The sequence below is a fragment of the Myodes glareolus genome, chromosome 12, assembly GCF_982192425.1.
Source record: "Myodes glareolus chromosome 12, mMyoGla1.1, whole genome shotgun sequence".
In the NCBI taxonomy this organism is placed as follows: domain Eukaryota; kingdom Metazoa; phylum Chordata; class Mammalia; order Rodentia; family Cricetidae; genus Myodes; species Myodes glareolus.
Window position 1 is genome coordinate 22,563,620 of NC_142037.1, and position 21,395 is coordinate 22,585,014.

Below are 21,395 nucleotides of genomic sequence, written 5' to 3' on the forward strand. Positions count from 1 at the left end.
TCTCAAACAGAGGCTGCTCAAGCTGGGAGGAAAAAAAGGACTGGGGACCATGGGCAATCTTTTCCTACACACCATCATTAGGCTGGCAGCATTCACAAGGAGCTCAGATGCGCAGAAGCTACACCAGTCACTCAGACGGCACACCACTACCCCATCCCAGATTGGAGGCACCTGTTTTCTTGACTTCTAATACCTAGGATCAGTCTGACGGCTTTTGTACTTTCTACCATTTTCTACCATGTGGTTACGCAGTCTCTGGCTTCTGTTTCACCACTCTGGGCACAACGCTTGCTCACTCATTCATGCCACGAACGGCGGCAGCCATCACCATCGTAATATGGTGCTGGTGCCTCTCAGGTCACACTGGCACAAGCTCAGGGCCTGTAGCAAGAGGCAGGGGCGAGGGGTCTGCTCTAAGCCCTCGCTTCCCACATCAGCACTTGCTACGGTCCCTGGGAGGCCCTGGTAGCTGATGTGACATCTGTGAGGAAAGAAGATGATGCGTTTCATTTCTATTGTGCAGCAGGTCTTGCCCCGGGACATTTCCCAAGGCTGGTAGGCACAGCCCCAACCACAGATATCCAACTCTGATGCCACCTGTCATAACCTGGCAGAGAGTGGGACAAGAAGAGTCTAAACCAAAGGGATGGCAGAAACTGGACCAACCTCCAAACGTGGGAAAAACTGAAAGGGTCTCAGCAGCACAGGTCACAGAAGAGGAGTCACGTGTACTGTGCAGAAAACGTTCATACTACCAACGACGGTGACTGCTGCTGCCTGGGTCCTGGGAAGTGGCCCAGAGTCGCCAAGTACGCTGAACATACACTCAAATGAATGATTGTACTTGTGGTATGAGGCCCACCCTCATACATGTAGGACTCCTGACCAGTCGACAAGCTGAACTTCCATACAAGGGGTGCCTCTCACTGGTTAAGAATGAGATTCAGACTGTGCAGCTTAAACTTCAAGATGGAAGACAGACAAAATAACCAATTATTTAAGCACAAATGTTAATGAAAAAATGACAAAAATAAAAAAATTCTAGGGCTCTAACACAGGCTAGTATCTGGAAGATAAAGAGAGAAGTAACCCAGTCTAAAAGGACTGAGAGGTAACACCCATCAGACCTGGTGATGCTCATGGGAAGGGTTGAAGTAGTGTATTACAGCGATATACACCTAAGGGTTCAGAATGAGCAGGTATAACATTTTACTCAGATCAGGAGACAAGAAGCAGCCAAAACTCAGCCTGGTAACTGAAGACACCAAGTTGAATACAAAAGCGGGATGTCCATGTGTCTCCTTTGTCAGTCGGTGTGAGGACAGCCTGAGAAAGTGAAAACGGACTTCTGTGTGTGAAAGAGAAAAGCACAAGGAAAAAAAAGCCAGTCAGGCCATGCCCCAAGCCACCTGAGACACGGACCTGAAGCCAAGCACTAGGTTGCACAGGTCTGAGCAGTAGCTCAGCTTCAGGAAGTGACCACAGCCCAACAGACAGGTGGGAGTTGACTCTTAGGTCCCACCCAAGTTAAAAGCACCAGGTCTTTCCTGGCATCTGAATCGCACAGACCTATATGCCACTGAGAAGAGACAATCCCAATACCTGCTGGCTCACTCCCCTGGACTGCACTTCTACACCTACTCCAGTGCAATCTCTGAGTATGGACTGGCCAGTGTGTTTCTCTGCAAACAATTTGAAGGATGGGCAGGTGCCTTCTTGTCTGCTCACCCCCTCTGCTACCCGACATGTGGCCATATACACCCAGGCAGGATGCGCCTGTTCAGAAACAGTCCCCAGGGCCTCAGCAGGTGCTACAGAGCACGGAGCACTAGGCTGGGCAAGAACGCTCCATTCACAGGGAAGCCCTTTTTCTAAGCATAACTCCAGTGGCCAAAACAAATGTGCCTGAGTGGGGTCAGGCATGGTGGTGCACCCCTTTAATCCCAGAGATAGAGGCAAGTGGATCTCTGTGAGTCCGGGGCCAGCCTAGTTTACATAGCAAGTTCCAGGCTAGCCATTACATACTGAGACCCTGTCTCAACAAACCAACCAACCAAGCAAAAAAAAGTGGCTGGGGGAAGTTCTCACAAAACTGTCACAAATCATCACACGTACATGCTGTGGAACAGTCTTTGTACACTGTAAATATGTATTGCCCTCACTGTTGATTTTGGGGGCAGAGAATGAGGGGAAGAAGGAGGGCAGAGTCAGAGGGTTACCAGCAAGACAGAAAGAAAGCAGGACATGCAGAAGAGGTAAAAGCCTTGAGCCAAGGGGCAGGATGCAGATTAATATAAATGGATTAATTTAAGTTGTAAGAGCTAGTTAGAAATAAGCCTGAGCTGTTGGCTGAGCATTTATAATTAATATTAAATCTCTTGTGGTTATTTGGGAGCAACTGCTGGAACACAGAAAAACTCAACCTACCTAGTGCTCAGCCATCAGAGGGAAGTCCCATTACAGGCCACACGGTAGATGACCTTAGAAATATCATGCTAGCATTGAGTTGAGTGAAATTAGCTGCTCAGAAAACGAAATACCAGGGTGAGTGGAGTGGGGTGGCACACACCTTTGATCCCAGCACTGGGGAGGTAGAGGCAGGCAGATCTCTGAGTTCGAGGCCAGACTGGTCTACATATGGAACAAGTTCCAGGACAGCCAGGGCTCCGCAAAGAAATCCTGTCTTGGGAGAAAAAACAAAAACAAAAACAACAACAACAACAAAAAACAAAACCACGGAATACTATACCATCCCGTGTATGTTGCATACCTAGAGGGCCAGAGACAGGACAACAGAGATTAATCAGAAACAAGAGGACAGAAGTGACTGCCTGATGGGCCCAGGAGAAGGCTTTAGGGATAGACAAGTGTTGCTTGTTGCAACGACATGAATATATTTAATGTCATGGGACTAAACTGTACATACTCGTAAATAGTTACACACACACACACACACACACACACACACACACACACACTCTTCTCTTTCTCAATCATAGTTCCTAGATGAAGATCTGGCCCTAGTCACTGGTTCCACTCAGGCTGGAGTCTAAACTCTAGGGGCGGCTCCCACACCACTCTAGCCCCTCTGTCACTCTATTACAGACACTGAAACGCCAAGGGAAGGTGTCCACACAGCATCCTCACATGTGGGAGCGTGTCCACACAGAGTCCTCACGTTCCACAAACACTCCAAGCATAAAGTCAGCCAAGGAACAGGAGGTGCGGTGCAGCACCCACCTAGCAGTCAGGGGCTCCGAGTTCCAGTCACACCGCTCCTACTGCACAAGCCACCCTCCAAAAACAAACAAACAAACAACCCACAAAGTTGGGCGCGCAGTCAGGAAGAGCAACAGTTTAGCAATTGGCTACATAATGAATTTGCAGCTAGCCTAGGCTGCAAAGGAAAATTGTTAACTAGAGCTAAGAAATACCAAGTGGTGGTGGCCTGGACCAGCAGTAGGGTTGAGGATTTTGCTGCTGCCTCCCCTTTCCAGGGTCACAAAGCACAGGTAAGCAGAGGATTTCAGTGACCCCCATGAAGCTACCATCAGTTTTCTTGAGTGTTCTGATTTTTCTCCCCATCTCTCCCCAACATTCTGTGTGAAGTGTTGGTCCCGGACGCCCCAGGAACGCTGTCTATTTAAGAGGTAGACAGCACTCACCAGATGTCCCAGGTCCGGGACGGAATCATCCAGAAAGAAGAAGGCTTTTGGTATCATTAAAAAGAGAATTCTTTTCTCAGCTTGGAGACTCTGCATTTTAAGGTTTAATTTGAAGACAGTTGGTTTTACAGCCAAATCTTGAACTTTTAAAAGAATTTTTTCATGGAGACGTCCATCAGTCAAATGAAGACTACAGCTGGGGCGAGCTGCACTGAACTACTCCCACGCCACTTCAACAAGACCTCACAGATAGGAATTTTCCTTCATCAGTAAGTTTATAAATATGACTCTAAGGAATATTAAATAAAGGAAAACATTTTTTAATTTGTTTGGCATTAATACCTGATTTAAATGTATTTTAAAGGAAACTGAGTAAGACACTGAAACTGAAAACCTGAAACAATTTAGTCAACTCACACCTGCGATCCCAGCATTTAGTCAGCTCACACCTGCGATCCCAGCATTTAGTCAGCTCACAAGACAAAAGCCCTTCACTGCAAAACTGAGCCCATTAGTAGACCTTCTGCTTAGCTGGGCCGACCAGCAACCAAGTGCGGCATTTTAAGCATTCCTTCCATGCTTCCTACCAAACCCAGTCCAGCCCTCAGCCTGATCCCGGAGAATGCTAGCAGATGTCCAAGGATTCTTACTCTCCCTTCTCCTTCTGCTTCCCAATCCAAACCAGGCTGCATACACACACCAATCAGCAACCACCAAAACAGCCAAAACCCGTACCTGGTAGGATAGTGCTAACGACACACACTGGCTCTAGTTTAATTTAGGGGTTTTATTTTAATTATACAATTGTTTTACCTTTGTTAGTATGTATGTGTGTGACCAGCACAGCACACCTGTGGGGGTCAAGGACAGCTTACAGAAGTCAGTTCTTTCCTTCTTTCTATCATGTAGGTTCTGGGGACTCAAACTCAGGTCATAGGCTTGGGGCGTTTTGTCAGCCTTGGTCCATGTGGCCCGGGCTGGCCTCAAACTCAGTCTTGGTGCCCCCACATTGGCAGGGCAAACACGCCACCCTGCTATCAGTTCCCTTCATTTGCTCATATAGTCTAGAGGTCTGGGGGAGTGGGTATTATTTTAAAACACTAGTTCTTAGCCCAAAACCTCCAGTTATTATTCAAATCACATTCCCACTATAAGCAACTAACAAAGATGAAACTAAATCAAGTGGACAGGTCAGGCCTTGTGCCAGACACTAAATGTTAGACTCGCATACCACCCCAGTCCCATCCAGGCCGGAAGGCCACAGGCTGAAACCGTTCCTGCTCTAAGAAGGGCAGCAACTGTCTTCCTAGAGGTTCAGGAAAACACCGTTTTCCCACTCTCCAATAACCAGCATACAGCCTGGGGCGCCTGTGCAGTGGCCAGAGTAGCCAAATGCACGCTCCTCCCTGCAGAATTCCTAAGAATAAGTAGCTAAAGCGGACAGGGAGGTCACTCTCAGCAGGGCTGCACATCTCTGAGCAAGCTGTGCCTCCTCTGCACCCATCCCTCTCAAGTTTCCCCGTATTCCCCACTTGGGAGTCAGAATGCATATCCCATTGGAGAATCACAGCAGTGATCAGCCCAGCTAAAGAACCGTGTGTGTGTGTGTGTGTGTGTGTGTGTGTGTGTGTGTGTGTGTGTGTGTGCACCTGCCTGTTGATGCAAGAGTCTTTCAGGCAGAAGACCACTTAGAGAAAACCCTCCACAGGGAGGAAGAGCTGAAGGGCGCTGGCTGCTGGAGGAATGTGGAGCAAATAGTCTTGGAGTGTCCAACTTCCATGTAAAGGCTTGAACACACACGAGTGAAGAATGTATCCAGGGAGACAGACAATGTTGGGGAGGGGGCAGGTGCTATCTGGGAGACTTTTAGTATTTAAGAAAATAAAGCAGAAGAGCCAGGAGGTAGGGTGGAGTTCATTAGTAATGGAAAGCGCTAGCCCTCAGCGTTCTTGCTCCAGATAACTGCTGAGAGGCAGGGAGCTTCCTGGTCTAAACCCAGGCCTACTTCAGTCAAAAGCAACTTCCTTTTCTTCAAGGTCTGATTTAGAGATCTGTGGGGTCTGCAATGGTATCTCAGCAATCAGGGCCAACAAGAAAAGCTGTTAAATGAAACGGCTTTCCTTCTTCAGCCAGAAAAATCCCACGTATGCCAAATATTGGCACATAAACAAAAAGTACTTATTAACTTTACAAAAAAAAAAAAAACTAAACCCACCACTCTTACAATTAAGTCGACAGAGTCTAGACATTAACCAACCTAAAGTATTTGCCAAGTGAATGGCAAGCATTAAGGAATGCCAAATTTACTTCCTAATTTAGCATCACCACCAATTATCTTTATTTCCAACATTACTGTTTTATTATACCTTCAAGATGAAACAATAAATCAAATACCATTCGGCTTCAAAGCATTGAGTTGAGCAGCACTCAGGGATACAAGCAACCCAAGCAGGTCCTTGAACACTCAGGGCGCCCCTCAGAGGGTGGCGCAGAACTGACCGACGACAGGAACAGAGCCTCTACCACAGGGGAATCAGCAATCCACAGGCTCTTTAGAAGGACGGAGATTTCTGGGAATTTCTACCGCTTCCACAAAGCTGATCTCTGAGGACTCCTGGAAAGTCTACCCACTACAGAACTGATTTAGTCAAGACAATGTAAGTACATTGTCTTCATCAGCAGCGGTCCTTCAAGCCTACTATTTTTAAATAGTATAGAATACTGCTTGGAAGTTTCATATTACAAGCACGAAATAGAAAACGTTGTGTTGGTCTGGATTTCCCAATACAAACACAACACCCTCACCCCCCACGTTACCCTCCCCGCGACAAAGCTCCCCAATAGCTTTCGTATACACAGTTCCAACCCCTCCATTCCACTCTCCAGTGGGCTTTTAAGAGCATAGGGTAGGCTATTTACAACACAGCATTTAAAATAACAAGGCATTTTATTGTAACGTGTTCCCCGCCCACCACTGAAAGTCCCTCCCACCAAAGCTGTGATTTGCTAAGAAAAGAAATACCGACAGCTCCAATTTACACTTAATACTATTCCAACTAGATGGAGAGGCTAAAGAATAACTCTTGGCCAAAACTTCGGGGATTCTGTAACTGTTCTAATGACTGCACAGCAGCCTCTGTTGGTACCATACGCAGCTGACACTTGAAATGCGGCAAAAGTTCAGCAATTTCAAAGGAACCATGGTGGATTTGTTCAACAATCTTCTCTAGACCGGGATAACGAGACAAAATTTTACAAGAGGCCGAATACTGTAATGTCTTGTTAATTACAGTTAAGTTAAAACAGGCTTCCTAAGCAGCCTCTGCATTCCTGTACTGGGAAATTTTTGTTAACGCCTTATTAGAATAGTTGCCAAAGGGGGGGAAATCATAAAAAAGTATCTTAATCTCCAGATTTAGCACTCAAAAATGGTGAGCATCATTTAACCAAGGGTTAAACTAAAAGTACGGCGCAAGATTTCGCACAAACCGCTAATAAACAGCCACATTACGCACGCAGGAAAAGTTTAAAGAAGTAAAAGTCCTCCCTTAAACTTTTTGTCAACAAAATCTGCACGTCCCGTTCTCTCCCGTTCCCTCGCAGGCGTTTGTTTTCACCCGGCGGCCTCGAGGACGAGGCCACCGAGGTCGCCCCGTGTGAGACCCGGGCCCCGCAGACGGCTCGTGTGTGGGTGACCCGGGCTGGGGACGAGCGCTACGAACTCAGGCCGCAGAGTGGCGGCGGGGAGGAGCAGCCGAGGCCGGTCGGGGAGAAGTCGGCTCCGGAGAAGGGTTACGCAACGGTCTCGTACCGGACGGCGCAGCCGGGGACGGGACACCGGGTGAGGACTGCGCCGCCGAGGGCCCGGGAGGGACAGCGCGCAAGGCCGCGAGCGCGCGTGGTGGACGGCTCGGCGCTCCGGAGGCCCAGGCTGGGCGGGGTCGGCGCCGCGGGACGCGGGGTCTCGGCCTCCGGACGCCGCCGCCGAGCACAACAAAGCCGTCCCACCGCCGCCACCCACTGCCCCGCACCCGCCCGGTACCGGCCCGGTGGACTCTCGGCGGCCCGCAGGGCGGCTCGACCGCGGGACCGGGCGGGACCGCGCGGGCGGAGCCCCGTCCGGACAAACTTCCCGGCCGCGGCCCCTCACCTCCGGGAGCGCTCTACAGCCTCGGCGGCATCCTGGCCCGCGGCTCCGGGACCTCGCGCGCCGGGAGACCGGGCGCCGGTGGCGGCAGTGGTTGCTGACCCCGTAGAGTCGGGGGAGCCGGGAGAAGTGGTGGCGGCGCTGGCGGCGGCGGCGGCTCCATCTTCCCGGGGCGCTCACGCCGCGGTTCCGACGCGCAGACCCGAGCGGGACATTCGCTACATTGTTGGCATTCCACGGGCGTCACGTGACCCCCTCCTCCCGCGTCACTCCCGGCCGCATACCAGCCCGGGCGGGGCCCCCGCGGCCTCGTTCCCCGCCGTCCACCCGCTCCGCCCCGCCGGCCGCTTCCTGCGCCGCCCGGCCCGGCCGCCACCTGCCCTGAGCGCGGCTCGCCTCGGAAGTTGCCGGTTCTCCCAAGCTCCTCGTACCAGTCGGCTAAAAAAAAAAAAAAAAAAAGTTCGTTCACGGGCCCTGGTGCCAGCCACGAAAAGTAGAGCCGGCTCTTGAGACCGGGGCACCGAATAAAAAACCGGGACGCCTGACAATCCGTGCTTAATAGGACCCAGTTTAACCAGCTCCCTCCCTAGATACGCTTTCTGGACAGTGCCTTATGGTTTTATAGACCAGAACAGTACGAACCAACCAGAGAGACAGGAGCTAAACTTCAGCCACTCCTTTAGCCTCCATTTGGGGATTTGGTCCAGGGACAGACGCTGAGAAGAAATAACAGTGTGGAAGCCAAGTCCTCCATCTACTATTGGCTCTCTAACATCACACTTCTCACCACCTACGGTCTGTGGTAAGTGATGGTGAGGACTAATGGTTTTTAAAAGTCAACCTGATTTCCTCTTTAATTAACAATCGTGACATTTGAAGTTTCCATTCCGGAAGAAACAATAACGAAGATCATTTGTTCCAGCTTTTATTTTATTTTTGTGCTGGGAAAGGAACTCAAACCGTCTCTCCTGTACTAAATTCTGTAGTAAATCCTGTACTAAATACTTGTCCTGATTGCTTAAACTGACTCGCCAAGCCTTTAGCCCTGGACTGCCCCCTCTCCCCCATCCCTTAAGTCTTCCAGAGAATCTCCTCAATTCTCATTTCTCCACCCTTTGAACTTTAATAATTAGCATTCATTTTCTTTTGTCAGTCTGACCCTGTGTTCTTACACTGACATCTTGCAGGATGATGGAAACCCAATGCATCTCCAACAATTTAGTCTGTAAAAGAGGAACCCACTGGCACCCACCTGTGTACTCCTCCCCCCACGGCAAGCACACTGGCAGCCTTCACTGCATGGTGTTTAAAGTTCTTGCCTCTTGCCCTTTAAAGGTGTAAGAAGCTTTGATCAAGCCAACTGTTAGTGATGCACACCTATAATCCCAGCCCTAGGAGGCAGAGGCAGTCGCATCTCTGAGTTCCAGGCCAGCCTGATCAACACTGATCAACAGCCTGAGTTCCAAGACAACCATGCTACTCAGAGACACCAGTCTTGAAAAACAACAAAACAAAAGAAAGAAAAAGTTTACTCAAATAAAAAATGCTATAAAATGATTCATGGTTTAGATTGTAAATGCCCCTCAAAAGTACACGTATTCGGGGGGCCATGGCGGCGCACACCTTTAATACGAACACCTTGAGTGGACAGCACAGCAGGAAAGTTCACCACATGGCGGTACACATATGGGAGCGAAGGCACTGGCCTTGTTTCTGCCAAAGGATAAAGGGCTGCAGATAGAATTCAGACCGGTGTGGAGTAAAGCAAAGCAATGTGCAGAACTGTATGCGTTATGACACCATATTCATAAATACACAGAGCCTTTGGAACCTAGGCTAATATCTTGTGTGAGTGTAAACTCTTACACACCAAATCCATGACAACTCTGGCCTATATAGAGGGAATGGAAATTGGACTGAGGAGAGAAAAATCTTCAACCTAATCTATAGTGCTTGATTGGTTTAATGAAAAAGATGATGGTGGGGGCTGGAAAGATGACGCAGTGGTTAAGTACATCGGGCTGCTCTTCCAGAGGACCTGGGTTCGATTCCCAGCACTCACATGGCAGCTCGCAACTGTCTGTGATCTAGCACTCTTGCTCAAACTATACATGCAGGAGGAAATGTCAATGCACATTAAAAAATGTATTTAAAGATGAAGGTAAATTTTTAACATTTTAAAATGTTTCTCTCTTTAGGTTTGTGTGTGAGAGTTTTGCTTGAATGTCGGTACATGCGTCCCACCTGTGCCTGGTGCCCACAGGGGCAGGAAGGGCGCTGGGTACCCTGGGACTGGGATGGCTGGAACTGAGTCACAAACACCTTGAAGTTTTAAAATGTTTTTAATTGCATGTATTTGAGACTAGAGACAAATTGGAAACAGATGTCTAAGACAGCCAATCAAATCAGGCGTTGTGGTGCGTGCTCAGGGCCCCAGCACTCATGAGGTGGATGCGGGAGGATCAGAGGTTTAAGGTCATCCGAAGGTACATAGTGAATTCTAGGCCAGCTTTAAGGCCAGAGACCCCACCTTTAAAATAATAATAGTGAGAATAATAATAACAAAATATAGTCTCTGAATACAGTGATTCTAGGTGATTTTTTGTCGTAACTCTTGATACATCTATAGTAGGGTAGCCCACAACAAAAAATATTTTTAAATTAGCGAACTATATACACTCATATGATGTATGTAGCTGAGGAGAGAAAGATAACACAGGGTCAGCTAAGCACAACATCATTCATGACAAAATGACCATGTATACACTGATACATTATTTGTGTGTTCTGTGCTGTAGCCTTCTCCCTCCCGGTGATGCGCTGGTGTTTCCGACTTATCTAATCTCCAGAGTAACCCGTTATTAACCCTTTCTGATAGAAAACGACCTTGAAGTGCAGAGAGCCAAGTAATTTGCCCAGGATCAAAGAGCTGGGATTTGAATCTAGATAGCTCTAACTGCGGAGCTTAGGAGCCCTGAATTACTAGGCTCTCTCGAGGTAATCACAAGACGTCATGATTACAATGTGCTTATAAATACGGAAACAAGCCAGATTAACCCCTTTATGTGTTTAGTGTTGCTGGTTTGTTGTTGCAATGCTAGAGGTGGCAGCCAGGGCCTCACAGGCGCTAGGCAGACCCTCCCACTGCCACTAAGCTGGACCCTGAGCAGTGAACAGGGCCTGAAGACGGGAGGTGTCAGGAGGAGAGGAACACAAGAGCCCAGGACAGAGCATCAGTCAGAGCAGAGGGCTGTCATAGACCTGGTTACGCTCGCCACAGAGGCTCCTGAGGTAAGGAGACGATAGTTTAGGTGTCCGCCCAAGCAGACTATCCCCTAAGACTCACACCCTGCTTACGCCGTCTCATCTCTGAGTGATTATTTACTCAGCCCCTTCGTCCTGCAGCTCTTCCTACAGTAGGCATTCGGACAGCAGGCTCTGGCCTGAAGCTTATGCTTGTCCCTTCTATGTCTCCAGGGTGACTGAGACTCGTGACATCTTGCCTCCCCCAAAAAATGGTTCTCTCAGCCGGGCGGTGGTGGCACACGCCTTTAATCCTAGCACTCGGGAGGCAGAGGCAGGCGAATCCCTGTGAGTTCGAGGCCAGCCTGGTCTACAAGAGCTAGTTCCAGGACAGGCACCAAAAACTACAGAGAAACCCTGTCTCGAAAAAAAAAAAAATGGTTCTCTCTGGACGGTCATAAAAACGTAGAGCAGGATGAGATCACAAAAGACCCGGATGACTGGGAAGAAGGCATGCCATACTGATTCTTTCCAGTTGGGGGTTGGTTTAGCCCATATGTTTTGTCTCATTAGCCAGACCACAGTTTCCTCCACGACCCTAGACTGTACAGAATGTCTTCACTGACAAGCAAAGCAGATACACTTTAAAGCCATCTTTAGTTTGCCAAATATCAGCGCCTGAAGCATTGACCATTTCTGGTCGAGTGTGGGGGTGCCAATCCAAATGCCATCACTCAAGGATTGAGGAAGGAAGGGCTGAGAGGTCCAGGCCAGCGTAGATTACGTAGAGTCCTGTGTGCTGGGCTGGGTATGGATGAGCGGAGTGGACCTGTTTCTCCAAGTCAGCTAGGGAACGCTCCTCCATGGTTCTTTGGCTATTTTGGCTATTTTGGTTCTAAAAACAGAACTTTGAGAAAAGAGTTAACCATGTTAACCATGTCACTTCTGTTACTTAGGTTTTGTATTTTTTTTTTTTTTTTTTTTTTTAGAAAAGGCAAAATAACCACAACAAAAATTACCGTCTTAATCCAGGGCCTTGCCTTTCAAGCACTCTACCTCTGAGGCACATTAATCATATTTAAGTATTTTGCTCAACAGTGAAACAGTTTGGATGTCAGAACTAAATCCCTAGAATATCAGCTGACTCACTTACTGTGCAGTGTTAAAGTAGGGGGAGGCGAACTCTTCCCTGATTTTAAATTATTTCCAATCACTTCTAGCTATTGTAGAAGAGAGACCCTCCTAGAAAATGTTCACAAAGTCTTGGAAAGGCCTTTAATCCCAGCTCTCAGGAGGCAGAGACCAGCAGATCTCTTGAGTTTGAGGCCAGTCTGGTCTACAGAGTGAGTTCCAGGACAGCCAGGATTTCACAGAGAAACCCTGTCTCAAAAGCAGAAACAAAAATAAAGAAAAGCAGCATACACAAGCTTCCTATGTCTAGCTGGAACAGTTCAGAAACCAGGGCCGTGGTGGTGGCTCCTGCAAATCCCCGAGACCTGCTCTTCCAGATGCCTGCAGTGATGCTAAGGCATTTTCATTCTCCGAATAGCCTCTCTGCTTCTCAGATGAGTAAGAAAGTATGCGGTTGCATCAGCCAGCATTGCTCAATACTTTGAGATTTGTTCCCAGGAAAGTTCAAAGCAGCAATTTCTGCTTTTGACGATTTATGTAAGTAAGGGAATTGGTAGACATTCTCCTGTACACCCCCTCTTACGCTTTCCTGGTTCTGTTTGACTGTACTTGAGTATTCTTCATTATGTTTATGGTTTATGGTTAGCTGCAACGTCCGTCACATCCAGATATGAACAGAATGCTGCTATGTCTGTATCTGGAAATGTTCCACTGAAAGGTGCTACTTTACTTCTGTATGTTCTGAAACCTTCCATTAAAAAGTGTAAAACAAGGACGGGGGCATACATTTAATCCCAGCTCTAGGAGACAGAGGTAGATGGATCTCTGTGAGTTCAAGGTCAGCCAGACCTACATAGTGAGATCCTGTCTAAACAATAACAAAAACATAAAACACATAAAACAGGGACTAGAGAGATGGCGCAGTGGTTAGCACTGACTGCGCTTCTTGATGACCCACCTATCTGGCAACTCACAAGTGGCTGTAACTCCAGTTCCAGGGGATCTGATACCAACTTCTGGTCTCTGTAGGCACCAAGACACAAAAGAGGTACACAGACATATATAAGAGGAAACTTTTTTGTTTTGTTTTTTGAGACAGGGTTTCTCTGTAGCTTTGGAGCCTGTCCTGGAATTAGCTCTTGTAGACTAGGCTGGCCTCGAACTCACAGAGATCCGCCTGCCTCTGCCTCCCAAGTGCTGGAATTAAAGGCGTGCACCGCCGCCACTACTCAGCGAGAAAACTTTTTTAAGAAATGAATTGAAAACACTTGAAATAGGCCAGGTATGGTGGTACACATCTTTAATTTCAGCACCTGGGAGGCAGGGGCAGGGAGATCAATGTGAGTTCCAGGCCAGCGTGGCCTGCATAGGGAGAGATCTTGTCTCAGAAACAAAGACTAAAACATAATGAGCCAGTGCCTCTGATCCACTCTGCTCCCAAACTTCTGGGCACGAACAGTGTTGCTGCCTCTGTCTCCCAGGCACTGAGTCTATGCCCTAGGAGGTTCGGGTGGCTCATTGAAAACCTTTGTTTGTTCATTCATTTATTTTTGAGATAGGGTCTCACGTAGCTGATGATGACCCTGAACTCTTGATCCTCTGCCTCTGCTGACTGTTACATGGTGTGCTGCCACACCTGCTAAAAATCTGAATGGACTGTTTTGTAGCAAGTGTTGGTAAACTTTATGAAGAGTAAGTCCAAGACCTTTGTCTTATCACAGCCAGTTTCTGTAACAAAATGAACATTTCAGAGTTCTTGTGGGAACATCCAGTCTGTCTAAATTGACAATAAATCATTAATTGTATAATGCAAAGGAAATGTTTTGGTGATCCATTTTTAAGTTTGACTTTTAAATGAACTGTGAAGTGCTGCTTGGGTTGTTAGCTGTTATGTTAAACAACAAGCTATTTCCACTAATCTACCAGGTACCGGAGGAGAAACAGAAAAATGGAGTGTGTTATCATTAGATGCTCGATAAACCTGGCCAGAAGAAAGCCTGAGAGATGGCGCTGATTCCTCACGCAAAAGCGGGAGCAGGCCGGTGAGGCCTCGGCTGCCGGGGCTGCAGATTGTGTTAGATTATGCCTTGTGGTGGAAGGCCCAGGAGAGTTGGAACCGGGCGAACGCCCCAGTGCCAGTCTCTTGCAGAAGGACAGAGGTGAGAGGGAGTACCAGCTTGAAATATGCTTGGTAGAAAGGGAAAGCGGCTGAACAGTCGAGAGGGAGGCTGGTATTTGAGGCATGCAGAGAATGGACTTGCCAGAGAGAGGGAGGATGTTTGAGCAGCAGGGATACCAAGTAAACAAAGCAAGGAGAAGAGATGACAGAACTCTGTGATTAGGTACGGCCAAATCAAAAGCCATCATGGTAGTAGTGGATGTCTGTGGTCCCTAGCCAAGGGGCTGAGGTGGGGGGGGGGTCCCTTGAGCCCAGAAATTCAAGGTCTGCTTGACCGATGACCCTGAATAAACAAGCAGACCACAACCATCAGCTATGAAGCAGAGCATGGTGGGCACACCTGTGATGCCGGCATTTGGAAAGCGGAGACAGGAGAATGGGGAGTTCATGGTCAGCCTAACTACCTCGTGAGTTCAAGAGTTCAAGGCCAGCTTGGCCTACAAGACAGCCTGTCTGAGAAACACAAAACAAAGCACAAAACAAACAAATTTTTAAAAACCCATCTCTTCAAGCAACAAGAAAGGAACAGGGGACCGCAGTGCCCTCCTGTGTCTTTTTGCCAGCTCTTATGAAGTCAACCAGACTCCTCTGCACGTCCGCCAGGATGTGCTTGCTGCTGTAGGCCACAACCAACAGGACCACTTGAATGGAACCTCTCAAGCTCCCTGTGGTAACCTGGTTTCGTCAGATATTTTGCCATAGTAACAGAAAGCTGACCAACATGTTTAAGGATGGGGTTAGGATTTGTGTCAGTGTGGTAGCTACCACAGAATCTAATCCCTTATCTAGTGCCCAGAGGCCACTTAACCAATCCATGTCATATAATAGAAAGAACAGACAGAAGCCCTGCTAAAGACAGAAACAAAATAATCACAGTACAGTACTTGCACCCTTTTTGTGTCTTCTGAAATTAGAATAGCTGCCTCTTTTTGTCCCTTCCCCACTTCTGTATCTTGGTTGTGAGTCTAGCTAGCCTTTAACAGCTGAGCCATCTCTCCTGCCCTTCTTCCTTATTGCCTTTTCCTATTTTTCTTGCAGACAATTTTACTATATAGCTCAGACTGACAAGCTTGTGATTCTTCTGCCCTAGTCTCCCCAGGGCTCGGATTATAGGCATACAAATCCATCAAGTATTTGAATATGGGTAACAGGAAATAGAATTCTTAGCATATAATTGATTTTAATCAGTTATATGTCATGTCTTTCCAAAGAAGAGGACCTTAGAACCTAGGAATCAGTAGCAGGTGTAACAGTACTTTCTAATCAGAACCGCCAGTCCACAAATAATGACACAGAAACTTATTATGAAAGCTTAGCCTTTGGCTTAGGCTAGCTCTTATAACTTTAAGTAACCCATTTATATTAACCTACATTCTATCAAGAGGTGTTACCTCTCTTCCATCTTGCACTTTCTGTTTCCTCTTTGTGTCTCCTGGCATCTCCTCTTGAGCTTAGCCTCTCTCTCTCTCTCTCTCTCTCTCTCTCTCTCTCTCTCTCTCTCTCTCTCTCTCTCCCTCCCTCTCTCCCTCCCTCCCTGGAAATCCCATCCATACCTCCTGCCTAGCTATTGGCCATTCAGTTCTTTATTACACCAATCACAGCAACACATCTTCACACAGTGTAAACAAATATTCCACAACAAAAAGGTACTTTTATCTGCAACTGGCTACTGCCAGTTATTTTTATAAGAGATAAATTCATACCAGCAAGACTTGGCCTCCTCGTGAGTGCTCAAGTCTGTGTGCTTGCTTATGGCATTGGGGATTGAATTTAGAGACTCCTGCATCCAAGGCTCACTCTGCTGCTGAGCTGGATCTCTATATCATTTGGAGGCAGGGTCTCCCAGCATCTCCAGCTGGCTTCGTCCTTGTGACATTCTCCCTTCTTCCTGAGCTGCTGGCATTACCAGCAGACCCAGCCCCAGGATTACAAGGCTGTACTTCCCAATAGAATTAGGAGCAGGGGAAGAGTATGAGGTGATAGAATTTGTGTTTAGACTTAGAAAGGGAAAGATAATTTAAATTTAAAGCTCAAACTTCCCCTGGGTTCAGAAGCACACTCATAGCCATGTATTCCAAGGAGATGCCTGATGTTAATGGGCAGCACCATTACAGGCGCTTACCCCGCCATGGGCACGAAGCTATATTGTTCAAATAGTTGAAAATCAAGCTGTCTTCAAACACTGGCTGTGATTTACCCTTTGACAATGGAAGCATGACACTGGGAGACCCCACGACTTTAAGACACAAAGAAGAATCTTCTGTTGTGCTTGTGTGTGGACACATGTGTGGCCACAGTAGAAGTCAGAAGGCAATTTGTGCTGATTGGTTCTCTCCTATCACGTGGACACTCAGGTAGTCTGGGTTGGCACCAGACACCTTTAGCCTATCAACCGTTATTTGTTTGTTGTTTGTTTAGGGTGTGTGTGTGTTCCTGCTTGTCTGTATGTGTGACATGTGTATTCTGGTACCCTCGAAGACCAGAAGGAGGGTTCAGGATCCCCTGGAACTGGAGTCCCTGGTGATTCTGATGTGGGTGCTGGAAACCACAGGAAGGCCTCAAACTCACTGCAGAGCTGAAAATGACCTTGAACTTCTGCCCCTCCTGCCTCTACTTCCTGAGTGCTAAGCTCACACACACAGGTTATCAATATCACTCTTGGTTTCAAAAGAAAATATTTTAAAGTTAAAATTATCTTTAAAGTAACAGCTATGGGTTGGCTCCGTGAATAAGACCGCACGCTCTTACAGAGGATCCAGGTTCAATTCCCAGCACTCAAATCGGGCAGCTCAGAGCCACCTGCAGCTGCTCTTGCAGGAGACCTGCAGTCCTCTCCCTGCCTCTCCTGCAGGGACTGCACTCCTACGCACACAGCCCCCCTCCCCCCAATTAAAAATAAAAACACAGCCCAACTCTGAGTTAAACCCACAGACTAGGTGTGTCTGGAAAGACAAGGCATGATGGTGTAGGCCTTAGCAGGGTCTTGCTTCTCGGCCTCTTGTCATGCGGCTCACTTAGCAGAGAGGATAAGATCCCCTGATGACTGCAGCTACACAGCCATAAATGCAGTTTACCTATGCAAATTCAGAGAAAATGCAGCTAGAGTCTGGCTTTGCCAGGAGTTGGGACCCAGGAGGACCTCAGGTTCAAGGTTAACCTGAGCTATGTAGAGAGATTATTTCCAAAGATAGATGGACAAACAAAAATCTGAGAAGAGGCATGTCAGAAAACAAAAGTCTGAACATCTTCATACGATCTCTCCACCCAATCTGGTCAACATTTTCTGAGCAGTAAACAAGGGACACTTGTGACGGGATCCGCCAAAGGTATAAAGCCTTGAGCGCAGGACTTTGTCACTTTAGGTGGAACTGGAAGTGTGTTTTCACTTAGCTGTGAGTTACCTAGCTTGTGAGTTTCGGGCTCGGTGCTTAGACTGAACATCGCGGTGAGCCCCCACACAGCCTGTCTCCACAGAGCGTGCACTCTGTAGGGAGAACCAGGGCTAAGTCAAATCATCCCCAAGAGAAACGTGTGGTGAGAATCAGTACCGCGTGCCACTTAATTTCTCTAACAGACAGCAATCTGTCTAGTGGGCAGGAGAGACCCTCAGGCCTGGCCTTCTGGAGGGGATGGCACTGAGTGGCGGGGCTGAGTGAGTGGGAGCAGCATTCCAGGTCGGGGCGACTGCACCAGCGTGGGCCTGTTCACTCTTTCTCCAGACAAATCCTTTGTGGTAGCCATCGCAGGGCCATCGAGGGCCACAGCTGGCTGAGACAAATGTGGAGCTTGTCCCAAGCTGCTTTTTTCCCAAGTCACCAGTATGTGGGTTGTCTATTTTATTGGAGGGACTGAGGACCCCAAATCCCAGAGCGTGCAATGCTGTTCGGACCCCATGAACATCTTTTCAAGTCTTAATTTCTTCAAAAACCATGAAGAGGAAGTGAGCGTAGCAAAAACTGCACAGTAGTACCCACCCCCTATCCAAAGTCTTCATCTCCCCACAGTCAACCATGCCCCCAAATTTTGGAAAATTCAAGAAATAAACAATTAGGATAAGATATAGCTCGGTCACTAAAGTACTTGCCTGGCAGGTGGGAAAACCTAGGTTCAACTACCAGTACAAAAAGAGGAGGGTGGAAAGAGAGGGGAGGAGGGGAAGGGAAATAAGAGGGGTTACTGTGCCATAACCACTTCTGGGGAGACCATCCATAACATACCACAGTGTGGTGTTAGACCTCCCGTTTTACTCTGACTGTGGTGAGTCCCACTGAGCTAACTTCCTAGCCTAAACTTTACCACAAGTATTCCCAAGAGGAGGAAGTGTCACAGAGGGCAGTGCAGCCGGCTTCAGGCATCTCCTGGGGATTTTGCTTGGAAGATGTCCTCAAGAAAAGGAGGGGATGCTATGTGTTTAGGATATCAGTGCCACTCCTGCGTCCTCCCCTGCAAAAGCCCAGGCCTCACGGCCTCTTCTGCCCGCTAGATCGATTGCTGTTAGGAAAATTACACTGTGTGGCATGTGGTACTGTTTCTCACCACGCTTTTCTCCGCAGGATGATTTGATTTAGGCCTAGTTCCTCCTGCAAAGTGCTCCTTCTGTGAAGACAGGGTGTGTGCGCTGCTCACACTAAGCACTGAGCTAACCCACAAGCGAGGTAATAGGTAATTCCTAGCTAAGTGACAATATACTTCTAATATAAGCAGAGTCAGCTGTGCTGATAAGCATCTGGGGCTCCAGGTCAGCCCTGAAATCGCCCAGGGGAACAGTACGGCCATAGCGTGCTATGTGACTGAGCTACTACTGTGTTTGCTGACTTGGGTTATTAAAGGCATTTTCTGCTTCCTTCCTGGTCTTTTCAGCTCATGGTGGTTTATCGGGACACACCTCACCGTGGACTAAAGAGCAACTGTTTCACAAACCGAGTCACCTAAGCAACAGAAACCAAGTTTCTCCCTCAAATCCGCAGAGGCTGGAAATCCTCCAGCAAGGTGTGGAGAAGATCGGTGCCCACAAGCTGAGGAGAATCTATTTCAGACTCTTCTCCTTCTCTTGGTAGCCTTGGATAATCTTTTCACGTTCCTGGCCACCTCCTGTGTTTCTCCACGGGGTTGGCCCTCTGTGTTTGTCTGCACCCCCTGCTTTGTGTCAGGAGAGTGGCTTCACTTCAGAGTGACAGCATCTAACACAGATCCTATCTGTACATAAGGTCATGTTTTGAGGTAAGGTAGTCAGGGTTAGGGTGCCAGCATCTGCACTTTGGAAGAACACAGGCCCACGCATCACAAGCTCACATGGAGCAAGTCTGGTCCGTTGTCTGTGTATTTCTGGACTATTTATTCATAAGTTATTGGGAGAAGAAAACCAAAAGAAGAAAAGCATTTCGTGACCCGTGAACAGGATGTGCAATCCATATTGCAGTGCCACGAAGCAAGCTGTAGCTGGACCGCAGTCATGCACATTCAATTCCCTATCTCCCCGGGCTGCTTGCTTTTACAGCAGAGCAATTGCAGCACACTCCACGTGGCTTATAAAAGCCTAAATATTTGTTATCTGTCCCTTACATGAAATCTGCCAACCTCTGCTCCAGAGCAATGGCAGCAGGCATGGAGAAATTGTGAATGGGAGGGAGAGTCATTGAGACAAGATCAGCACAATGTGGGGGTAAGGCCAGGGAACAGGAAGGGGTTCTCAATGACTCTTGCTTCTCTAGCATCCCCTGCCCCACCCACATTACCGAATAGCCCAGGATGTGCCCAGTGACTGAACCTGTACTAGTGGGCAAATGCTTAGCCTACAAGTTTGCAAAAAAGAAAAAGAAAACCCTTTTCCCTGTGAGAAGCACTATACTGATGAACCGAGACACACAAACTAGAGGCCAATCCTGGCTGATCTGCTAGACCACCACTCTACGACTTCAGTGAGTGACTGAGAGTCCAGTGAGCCTCCCAGGGCAGTGGTAGAGTCCTTTTCAGTCAAACCCCAGGGTCCCTGTTGCTGTGATTGAATGCATCCCCACAAAAGCTCATTTGCTGGAAACCAATTCCCCAAAGTATTTGCTGATGGGGTTAGATAAGAAAATGAGGGCAAAATCCCTTGATAGGCTCAATGGGAAGGGGAAGGGACTTGGTATCTACAGGGGAATTAGTTTGATTTCTATTGCTGTGATGAGCAAAGCCACTTGGGGAGGAAAAAGTGTACTTCATTTTACAGTTAGCAGTCCATGATGGAGGGACATCAGGGCAGGAACGGAAGCAGAGGCCATGGAGGAACACTGCTCCTGGCTTGCCCTCCATGGCTTCCTTATACAACCTAGGACCCTGCACTCAGGGATGACTGGGCTCTCTCACATCATTCATCAAGCAAGAAAATGCCCCGCAAGGCTGGAGAGATGGCTCAGGGGTTACGAGCACTGACTGCTCTGGCAGAGAATCCAGGTTCTGTTCCCAGCACCCACATGGTGGCTCACCATCATCTGTAACTCCAGCTCCAGGGGATCAGGTTCTCTGCTTCTCACCTTTACCGACACCAGGTACACAGATGTCACACATACTCACAGGCAAAACACCTATACACAGTAAATACATAAATAAAGAGAGGAAGAAGGAAGGAAGACAGGAGGAAGGGAGGGAGGGAGGGAGGGAGGGAGGGAGGGAGGGAGGGAAGGAAGGAAGGAAGGAAGGAAGGAAGGAAGGAAGGAAGGAAGAAAAACACGTCCTCATAGATATGCCTACAGGCTAATCTGATGTTCACAATTCCTCGGTTGACATCATTTTCTTCCCAGATACCTCTAGCTTGTGTCAAGCACAGCAAGCGACTGTAATTCCCTTTCACCATGGCAGATGCAACAAGAGGCTCTGGGCAGATGCTGGCACTTTGATTTCGGATTTTCAAGATTCTTGTGAAAAATAAATTTCTTTATAAATTATCCAGGCTCTAGTGTTATGTGGACGAACATATTCGGGAGACTAGAGAAAGGGCTCGTTGATTATGGCTGCTTACTCCAGCCCGGTGGATCCAGTACCTTCCGCC

General features: G+C 48.0%; 2 protein-coding genes across 3 annotated transcripts in view; one reads left to right on the plus strand and one right to left on the minus strand.

Moving 5' to 3' along the window:
- Positions 1–7,954, minus strand: part of Lats2 (large tumor suppressor kinase 2) — a 53,167-nt gene extending 45,213 nt beyond the window's left edge. For both annotated transcript variants that reach the window (XM_085698585.2, XM_085698584.2), the window contains exon 1: positions 7,816–7,954. The gene's annotated coding sequence lies outside the window, so the exon portion shown is untranslated. The remainder of the gene's footprint in view (positions 1–7,815) is intronic.
- LOC146892261 (uncharacterized) lies at positions 1,746–20,978 on the plus strand. Its single transcript, XM_087911853.1, has 4 exons — positions 1,746–1,808; positions 3,106–3,222; positions 7,207–8,614; positions 19,226–20,978. The coding sequence occupies exons 1-3, from the start codon at positions 1,746–1,748 to the stop codon at positions 8,320–8,322; spliced, it is 1,296 nt and encodes a 431-aa protein (XP_087767979.1). The 3' UTR covers positions 8,323–8,614; positions 19,226–20,978.
- Positions 20,979–21,395: the final 417 nt, after the last annotated feature.